Source organism: Vipera berus (assembly GCF_964194415.1).
Source record: "Vipera berus genome assembly, chromosome: 7".
NCBI classification, from domain to species: domain Eukaryota; kingdom Metazoa; phylum Chordata; class Lepidosauria; order Squamata; family Viperidae; genus Vipera; species Vipera berus.
Genome location: NC_138209.1, coordinates 31,101,011 through 31,111,897, shown reverse-complemented (window position 1 = coordinate 31,111,897; position 10,887 = coordinate 31,101,011). Strand labels below are relative to the sequence as shown.

The 10,887-nt window shown below is 40.1% G+C and overlaps 1 protein-coding gene across 1 annotated transcript; it reads left to right on the top strand.

Annotated features, from left to right (window-relative positions):
* Nucleotides 1–534: 534 nt before the first annotated feature.
* On the top strand, nucleotides 535–8,094 carry IL15 (interleukin 15; the record flags this gene model as incomplete). The annotated part of the gene is made up of 5 exons (XM_081332665.1): nucleotides 535–620; nucleotides 3,296–3,377; nucleotides 4,216–4,254; nucleotides 5,114–5,257; nucleotides 6,964–8,094. 5 exons carry the CDS (start codon nucleotides 535–537, stop codon nucleotides 7,081–7,083), a joined length of 471 nt encoding a protein of 156 aa, XP_081188791.1. The 3' UTR covers nucleotides 7,084–8,094.
* Between the last annotated feature and the right edge of the window lie 2,793 nt (nucleotides 8,095–10,887).

The following is a 10,887-nucleotide window of genomic DNA, read 5'->3' as shown; positions in this document are numbered from 1 at the left end:
ATTATGGGTAGACCAGACATGTCAAACTCGCGATGTCACGTGACGTCGTGCAACATATCAGAGTTTTTTTGCCATTGCCGGCAGTGGGGTGGCCGTGGTTTCTTTATGATGCATCCGACCCGTGGGCTGGCAGTTTGACACCCTTGGGGTAGACAAATATGTATTCATTTAATTTTCAGTTACACTTTAGTGCAGCCTTACAAACCAGGGTGACTTCCAGTTATGTGGACTTCTGTTCCCAGAAAATTTAAGCTGGCTGAGAATTCTGGAAATTGAAATCTCTCATTAGGAACTTCTTAATAAAAACAGACTAATGCCAGGAGTGAGTAATTAATCAGAATTACCATAATGGTTACAGTGGTAAAAGTAATATTTGTTTTGTTTTTTTAATATTTATATCATAATATAATATTTATATTATAAACATTATATAATATGTTTACATTTATAATTGTTTTCAAACACATGCAACGTATAGGATAAGGATTGTATTCCTCACTGCTATGGGGGCAAGAAATATTCCAGAAAGGAATCATGATCTCTGATGCTGTACTGAAATCTGTTCTTCAGTTTCCTGAAAATCTGAAAAATAAATTTCTGTTTTTTTCTCTTATTCTGAGGTGAGTCAAGGAAAGTGCTGGCATTTTTTTCTCTGTTGTGTATCCATCACTTTGCACACTGATATCTGTAATTGTTCTTCCCTAGAAGCTCAGATGAATGATTATCCCATCCTGCCCCATATCCTCTTTCTTCTCCCACCCCCATTGTAAGCATCTTAGAAGTTGAATGGTGCACTATTGCTAAACCAACTTCACTCTTTAAAACGAAATAATATTTTGGGCAAATATGAGGAAAGTAAACAATCTCAGAAGAATGCATATTATATATAACAAATACTAGGGCTGGAATAATCCGTCTATGAACTTAACATACAGCGCTTGGCCCCCCACCTGCCTCCTTTGCTCATAGCTCGGCCAGTGCCATGGTGGAAGCCTGGGAAAAGGCAGCTACAGAAGCACTCGACCGAGTTGTACCCATGCGGCCCCTGACCCGTTGCAGATCCCAGTGGGCTCCATGGTTTTCTACGGAGCTCCGGGAGATGAAACGTCAGAGACGGGGCCTAGAGAGCTGTTGGAGATCCAGCCGATCTGAATCCGACCGATCGCGACTAAGGTCCTTTACGAGGTCTTATCTCGCCGCGCTAAGGAGGGCAAGGTCTAATTACTTTGCTACCCTTATCGCGTCCACAGATAATCGCCCGACTGCCCCGTTTAGGGTGACCCGCTCCCTCCTTAATCTAGAGGTGAAGGAGGATCCCTTGCAGGGTCGTGCTGAGGAATTTAGCCAACATCTGCTGGACAAAATCGCTCGGATCCGGACCAGTCTGGATTCCAACTGGGCAGAGTCTGACGATGAGAACATGGACAGTCTTGTTGATGTTATCTGGGAAGAGTTCGATCCTGTGACTCTGGATGAGGAAGAAAGGATCATGAGGAAGCTAAGCTCCACTACATCCTTATTGGACCCGTGCCCCTCCTGGCTGGTTTATGCGGCTCGGGATAGGACACGAGGCTGGATCCATGCAGTGGTAACTGCTTCATTGAAAGAGGGCAGTTTCCCCACAGCCTTGAAAGAAGCGGTGGTGAGACCCCTCCTCAAAAAGCCTTCCCTGGACCCAGCTGTTTTAAACAACCTTCGCCCGGTCTCCAACCTTCGCTTTCTTGCGAAGGTTGTTGAGAGCATAGTGGCGCATCAGCTTCCTCTGTTCCTTGAGGATACTGATTATCTAGACCCGTACCAATCGGGTTTCAGGCCCGGACACAGCACGGAGACGGCATTGGTCGCTCTGATGAATGATCTCTGGCGGGCTCGGGACAGGGGTCATTCCTCTGTCCTGGTCCTATTAGACCTCTCTGCGGCTTTTGATACCATCGACCATGATATCTTACTGCGGCGTCTCAGGAGATTGGGAGTGGGAGGCACTGTTCTTCAGTGGTTCTCCTCCTACCTTCTGGAACGTTCACAGTGGGTGTTGGCGGGTGGCCAGAGATCGACCCCGAGGCCTCTCATTTATGGAGTTCCTCAGGGGTCGGTCCTCTCACCTCTCCTGTTTAACATCTATATGAAACCGCTAGGTGAGATCATCCGTGGTTTTGGAGTGGGTTATCATCAGTATGCTGATGACACCCAGCTTTTCATCTCGACCCCAAAACCACATCAGTGATGCCCTCGACGTGATGTCCCGTTGCCTGGAAGCGGTCCGGGAATGGATGGGGAGGAACAGGCTTCAACTCAACCCGGACAAGACTGAATGGCTGTACATACCGGCATGTCAGGATATTCAGATTATTCCATCTCTTAATATCGGGGGCGAGTTATTACCCCCCGTAGATAAGGCTCGCAATCTGGGTGTCCTCTTAGATTCACAGCTCTCCTTAGAAGATCATATAGGAGCTGTGACTAGAGGGTCCTTCGCACAGGTTCGTCTGGTGCGCCAGCTGCAACCCTATCTGGACCTGGATGCCTTGCGTACAGTCACCCATGCACTTGTGACCTCTCGTCTTGACTACTGCAACGCTCTTTACATGGGGCTGCCCTTGAGAACCACTCGGAAGCTTCAACTGGTACAGAGTGCAGCTGCACGAGTGCTTTTGGGGGTCTCCCGATACTCCCATATTACACCTCTGCTCCGTGAGCTGCACTGGCTTCCAGTTGCCTTCCGGGTGAAATTCAAGGTGCTAGTGATGACATACAAAGCCCTACATGGCGTGGGTCCGGATTACCTACGGGAACACCTACTGCCAGCGTCAACATCCCTCCGTCCTGTGCGCTCCCACAGAGAGGGCCTCCTCAGGGTGCCACCGGTCAGAGAATGTCGGCTGGTGACCCCCAGGGGGAGAGCATTCTCGGTGGGTGCGCCAATCCTTTGGAACCGCTTACCAGCTGAAATCCGGATGGCCCCCGACCTTCGCACCTTCCGGCGTGATCTAAAAACTTATCTATTCCAACAAGCCGGCCTGGCCTGATGGATTTGGGTTTTAAAATTTTCTCACTTTATTGCTTTATTGTATTCTTACTTTATTGCTCTGTACACCGCCCTGAGTCCTCCGGGAGAAGGGCGGTATATAAAACAAACAAATAAATAAATAAATAAATAAACATACAATTTCACAATGTATTAGAGATCATAACATGTTACTTTTTGGTTAGTAATTTAAATATCATTTATTTTTGTTACAATACCATTGATGTATTCTGATAGTTTTATTGTGTTAACTCTTCTGTTTCAAACAAGTTTATATCTACTATATATACAAGCCACCAGTTATTTGGAAGCTGTGCTACTGGACCTGGAAAAGATTAAAGTCAGATCTGAGGTAACTTAAAATAGAAATAAATACAAACATCTGCATAACCAAAAGTTCAATATATTGGTACTATTTTAATTTATATCCTGTCAGGTTATGGAGATTGGCAGTCATCCAGATCATGGTTGTCCGAAAAGTGCTTTTTCATTCCATGCTCTACCGTTCAGTCAGAACTGAAGAAGCTTCTTGGATGAGAAGCAAAACTTCTTCAGGCAAAAACAAAGAAAGTCCAGTTGCCTTTTGAAAAAGCATCTTTGGATTATTTCCTGACAACATTTGAGTATATGTGGCATGACCGATTTTAGTTTTTTCACCTTTCTATTTTATATTGAGCCTTGGTGGAGCAGTGGGCTAATGCCTCCTTAAGTAACACCAGCTGCCTGCAATTAGTGCAGGTTCGCATCCCACCAGGCTCAAGGTTGACTCAGCCTTCCATCCTTCCGAGGTAGGTAAAATGAGGATCCAGATTGTTGGGGGCAATAAGCTGACTTTGTAATAATGCCGCTTGGGGTGTGTGTGAAAGCCCTAATAAGCAGGCATATACATAGAATGAAGGCTACTGCTAAGCTTGTAAGCCGCCCTGAGTCTTCGGAGAAGGGCGGGATATAAATGGAATTAAAATAAATAAATAAATAAAAATATTCTCTGAGGACATTTTAAACTTGTCGTACATATATTGTTTGGAAAAATTAGGTTTTACTGTTAATTTCAACAGTTCCCAAATCATCCTTTTTAAATGCTTAATGTTCTGAGGATGCAGAGCAATTTTTAAATGATTTTTAATCTCATACTTTGGGGAAAAACATATTCTTAAACTGCTGATTACATCACAATTTTCCTTTTTTAGATTGATGCCTATTTATATACTGCAGATTTAAATTATCCTGTGAGTATGTTTTATTTTTCAGAAATCTGAATAATTCTTAAAATATGTCGCAGTTTAAAATCTGCAATTCACCAACCTTATACTATAGCTAAACAGAGTTCTAGATATAATAGTGTTTACTTTATTTCACTGTTTATGGACTACAGCAGCATTCTAGGAGATATTCTTTGAAAACGTTCTGAAACTTGGTCTACAGTGTGAGAATCAGATTGTTAACTGCAATTGTCTTTCAAGAGCTTGCTGCTTACTTGTTGAAACCACTCTTTCTTGATTTGTTTATGATACTAGCTTTTCTGTGTACATCTGCCAGCCTGTTTAGATTATTTTCGTAAGCAGTTATCAGAGAGATGTCTGATTGCAACTAAAAAATAAATAAAATTTCAGCAACTGCGTCCAAGCTTTAGAACTCCCACATAGAGGAACTTACAAGCTACCCAAATGCTATGGTAGCATATTTATCAGATTGTAATTAATTAAAATTAATTAGATGGTGGAAAATCATGACATTTTATATTTTATTTCAATTGTATATAATTGTAGAATATAATGTTCACACTGAATCGATATTAATAAATGTTTATAGTTAAAGTCCATTCCATGTAATTGTACATTGTAACTTACAGAGGATTTCAAAGATAAGTGAAAAACAGAACTTTGATCTCTCCAGACTTTGTGCACCATTATAACCAATACATATACGCACACAACACAGACATTTCTACTAAGCATAATTTCTCCACTTCTATATGCAAGAAGGGAGTGTAATAAAAAATGAATGCAAAATGTAAGGTCTGAATGAGGCCAGAAACATTTATTTATACAAACCTATTGATTTTTCTTTTTCTCTTGTATTTCCTAGAGCCGTTGTAATCTATCAGTGATAAAATGCTTTCAGCTTGAGATGGAAGTAGTTTTGTATGAATCTAAATTTGAGGATCTAAATTTTTGTGACAGTGTGCATCGTATAGTCAGAACTGTTAAATATTTTCTATCCTTTGAAACGGTAAGTCCAACCTGGGTTAAAAACAACATATTGCATTGAATTAGTATACCAGGAATTTGTAAAACCTCCTATTTGTTTACAAAATCACTCAAATCATTTGTCAGATATGTCAGTAAAAGGTACCCTCCCCCCACAAACACACATGTATGGGCTGCTTATAGGTCTCTTGTAATAAAATACATGTAGCAGGTTGAATTGACCTTGAGTGGCAAAAGGGTGGAATCGGACAGAGACATTATTATTATTATTATTATTTATTAAATTTATATGCTGCCCTTCTCCCTAAGGACTCAGGGCGGCTCACAACAATAAAAATTAAGACACATAAAATACAAAAATTAAAAAAGAATTAAACAATGAGTATAAGAAATACGGGACAATTTACACAATAAAAACCAAATTAAAAACCATGGTCAGTCCAGGCCCGCTTGTTGGAACAACCATGTCTCAAGGTCGCGGCGGAAGGATCGAAGATCAGGGGCCGTCCGCAGCTCCGGAGGCAGTTCATTCCAGAGGGTCGGCGCGCCCACAGAGAAGGCTCTCCCCCTGGGGGTCACCAGCCGGCATTGCCTGGCCAACGGCACCCTGAGGAGGCCGACTCTGTGGGAGCGAACCGGGCGATGGGAGGTTGACATTGGCAGCAGGTGGTCTCGCAAGTACCCCGGGCCTAAGCCATGTAGGGCTTTACAGGTAATTACCAGCACCTTGAATCGCACCCGGAGGGCAACCAGAAGCCAATGCAGCTTGCGCAGGAGTGGTGTAACATGGGAGTATCGAGATACTCCCATAAGCACTTGCACGGCCGCATTTTGCACCAGTTGAAGTCTCCGGGTGCACATAGCCCAATAAAACATTTTTTTAAAAAATTCACTGACCATATCACAAAGATGCTAGCCCAGTAGGAAGAAGAAATAATGTCACTCAGATGGGTTAACAAAACCATTCCAATGTCGTGCTGTAATGTACACCTTTCCCTTTGTCTTGTCTCTGTAACGTAGTAGGTCAGCATGTATATGCTCTGGCTCTGCTTTTTCGCAGGTTGCTAAGCAAGCAGCTAATGCTTTGCTGGGAGCTCCATGCACACACATTTTAATTGTTTACATAAGTAATAAAATTATGTTGTAGACAAATCTACCATAACTTAGATTTTTCAGAAGGCATGTCTGAATGCCACACATCAAGAGATAAAGTTACAATCTTTCTGCCATTTCCAAGGAAGCTGAGAATGCCCTCTATAAGATTGGCCCTTTTCTTGCTAACAATAAAGTCCACAGAGCCTTTACTTTCATTCATAAGAGCAGGCTGTTATTCTACCAAATGATGGTTTTCCTTTGGCATCCTTAATATTATTACCTCTTTCTCAGGTTGGGGATGGATGAAGAAAAATAGAGTTAGGAAAGTTTTTACTGTAATAACTGGTGTAACAAACCAGAGAAAATTGTCTTGGTTCAAAAACTGATAAATATAACTTCTTCAAGAATTTGCATATCCTATCATAGCTGACTCAGGAATTCTGGGAGTTGAAGTCCATGAGTCATAAAAGAGCAAAGCCTGCAATAGGCTGAAGCCAATAGCAGCATAGCTTGTGTGCCGTTCTGAGCGTTCTATGAGAAAAAAAGCCCTGTGTGTGTGTGTGTGTGTGTGTGTGTGTGTGTCTTTCTTTCAGCATTTTTAATTGTACTTTTCCTGATCTTTCATGTTTGAAGAATACAGGTACATACCCCTGCCAACGATGTGAAACATATAAAGAAAAGAAGTATTCAGAATTTATAGAAAACTTCATGTTTGTCATACAGCGGATCAACAGAGAAGAGAAGAAAAAATGAAAATTGTGTACTGAGATACTTCATTGAAGCTGGAAGAAATAATGTATTTTCTTCTTGGAAGGATAATTTCTCAGTGGTCAACCTAATCCCATCTCTCTTTTTTTCCCCTCTTCACTTCTGGGAGTTTGAAGTAGAGGTAGTCCTCATTTAGTGACCATTTGCAGTTACAATTATGACAAAAAGGAACTTTTCAACCAATCCTTGCATTTACGAGTTTCATGGGTCTGTACAGCAAAGGAAATTTAACTAAAATCATAGGCACAGTTGAATTTCCCACTTAGCAACTACTTTGCTTAATGACAGTTGTAGGTCCCAATTGGGATAGCTAAACAAGTACTACCTGTAACTAAAGTAGCTGAACCACACCTATGCACCAATTATAAAAGGAGTTTGCCTTCTGCTTCAAGAGAGGAGATCACATTTATATACTGAAAAAGAGAAAGAGAATCCAAAGAGGAAGAAATTGGGGAACATCAGGACTGAGTTGGCTTTGGACAGTGAATGAAAATGTGAAAAAGATGGGTGCAGATTCAGAAACACACAATTGAAAGATGAATGGACCTGTTTCTTCATGAAATCCAGAAGTGCTGAATAGCATAGCAGCCAAAGAGAGAGCTGAGTAAACCTAGTAATTTACAAAGATGTAGGCAATTCAAACGTCTTGTACAAGAAAGGGATGAAAAGTTGAAAAGGAGTTTACAGAAATTATAAGAAGATAAACATAGTAGTAAGATATAGAAATAGTAGGTATCACCATTTAATTTTAAATCCTTTCCTTGGTTTTTTTAAAGTAACCCTTCAGTACAAATCTGTCACGTGTAAAAGGATCTGGATAGAAATGTAGAGACGGAATTGCTTTGTCATCACATACCATTAGATGTTACACTGTAGGATACTACACTGATATTACATGCACATGTGTCAGTGTTAAGAGGTACAAATGCCAAATCTAATAGGAATCTTTCTTAATTATTTTTTCTCAAAGATCTCTATATAAAAGCTTAAAACAATCTTATTCTTTTTTATTTTTATTTTTTATTGAAAAGTTTTTCAGTACATTTTATCTTTAACAAAACAAAACCCCTCCCAACCCCCCCTCTTCCCAGCCCTCCCCCAACACCTCCCTCCCTCCCTTTCCCCCCTCCCCGACTTCCCAGAGCTAAATACAAGGTATAAAAGTAAAAACAATCATAATCTACCATATGCAAACAACAATAAGCTATTAAATCTATCGCACTTTAACTCTTATAAAATGACTACAAGCAATATAAATATCACATCAATACTTATTCAAATGCTAAATGAAACTTTTTAGTCCCATATTTATTCTGGATGTAATCAATCCATTTTTTCCACTCCACAATATATCTCTGTTGCGAATGGTCTTTCAAATACGCCGAGATCTTTGCCATTTCCGCCAGGAAAACAATCTTATCCTTAATTCTGGATAGAGTTACTGCATAATCTGGGGGTGCTCCTAGACTTGCCAGTTAACTTGGTTTTTTTTTCTATATATACTCTTATCCAGATATTATGCTGAGTTTTTTTTAATACAAGAAGTACTATATATGCAGTAATCCAACCCCAAACTAATTAATGTCCCCCAGATTCAACAAATTCACTGATGAATTTGTTATCTGAAAGAACATTTCATTACTTTCTTAAAAAGGAAATTTAAATATTTAGTTATTCTATATACAGTTGAGCTGTGAATAGACAAGAATAATTTGTATATTACTCTAACTGGTTTATTAACTGGACCATAAGTCAGTTCAGTGCTTAAATAGATAAAACTAAGACTGAAGATTGAAAATTGAAGCTTACGTTCATTCAGGCAGAGACTGGTAAAAAAATTCTTGCCTGCCGACAGGAATAGAGTAAATCACTCTATGGAAATAGCTAAAGGGAAAAAACGCCCAAGCCATTAGCTGGAAGTCAAAAGTTCAGAACTGCAAGAGTTTGCTGAAACCAATTCAGAGGTCAAAAACTACTGATCGGTTGGTCTACAGGACTGGGAGCCTGGAGGCTGTAGGAATTTAAAATCAGCAGAACAGGTCAGGAAGCTGGAAGCTGGAAGAAACCTTGAAGCATTCCCTTAAATAGCAAACTGGCCTTGATTGATTCATGATGCTCAAGGGGTTACACAGATGAAGATGGCTAGATTCTTCTTTAACTGTCATCTTAACTGCCATCTTGGCACTTGGATAAGCTTTGGATCTTTTCCCTGTTCTTAGAGTTAGCAGCTATTTGTGTTGAACTTACCTCATTAGATCCAACAATAGCTTTGTGTACAGCTATTGCCTTGTTAACACGAGATAAGAGTATGCAGCAATGCATATTTTCATCTTACTTGGAAATTTGATTTAAAGTAGTGCTTGTTCCCACTGTTATAATAAAAACAATACATTTTTTCAATACATGTTTTACAGTTTCAACTAGGACATAATCTCAATTCCAGAAGTGTTTTCTTGAAATGACTTTCTGATGTAACTGTGGAGAGGCAATTAAATCAAGCAGCAGAACTGATTTTTTAAATAATTTGACATAGTTATCATGTGAAGGGTTAGACTAAATGTTATTTATCTGATTTCTTAAGGACTAGGCTGTTTATGAAATCCAGATGAGAACAAGTCTAAGGTCCATGTTATTTTTTAATACTCCTAGGTATTAAATAGTCAGCACAGTGTTTATTCTCTTCCATTACTGTATATAATTGGAAAACTGTAACTATATGAAGCTCTGCTGGTAATGTTTGTCAAAAAATATGAAACGGCATCATATTTGTGCAGATGTCCATGCATAAAATCCCACTGCCCACTTAGGCTGTGATTCTAGTAAATTGAGTAAATACAGTACACCTGCTGCCTATCCTGTCAGTTTAGAAATTTTGACTGGTGGGTTCTAGGAGGAAGTCCTTCCCTGCTGTTGCCTCCATCTGTTGGAACATCTTGCCCTAGAGGTGAGGCCCCACTCATCTGATTTCCTGGAAGAGTGTTAAATTAGCATGGGGGTCTGAAAGTGTTGCTTTGTGGTGGTTCTCTCCTGCAATGTGGGGTGCCTTAGGGCTTGATTCTATCTCCTCTCCTCTTTAACATCTACATGAAACAGCTGGGTGAGATCATTTGACAGCGTGGAGTGCAATATCATCAGTATCCACATGGTTGGGCAGGTGATGCTGCCATGAGGCTGGAGTCTATGAAGGTCTGGATGGGGAGGAAATTGGGCAATCATACAGATATTCTCCATGATGATCTGGTCTTTCAGGTCCTCCAATGGTGCACCCATTGCCACTATAACTGAGTCCATCCACTTTGGTACTGGTCATGCTCATTTTCCTTTCCTTTCACTTTTGCCAGCATCAAAGCCTTCTCTAGAGAGCTAGATCTTTACATAATATGTCCAAAGTAGGATAATTTGAACCTGGTCATTTGGGCCTCGGATGAAAACTCTGGGTTGCTTTGTTTGATGAATCATTTGTTTGTTTACTTGACCGTCCAAGGTATTATCAGGAGTCTTCTCCAACACATCAGAGTAGAATAAAATGGAATCAGAGTAGAATAAAATGGAATTAATGCCTCATGTATTTTGAAAACAGTTCTTCGTTTGATGCAGCCCAAAATTGGAAACATTTTTAGCAGTCAAGTAACACCACTGACTTCATTTAATCTGTGATCAATTATTCCAAGATCAATTTTATATAAACTATTGCTAAGCAAGGTATACATTTCATTTGGTTCCAAGCTTGAATACATTCACAGTTATGTATGTTAAATGCCATTCAGTTATTTTCTATCCACTTCTTTT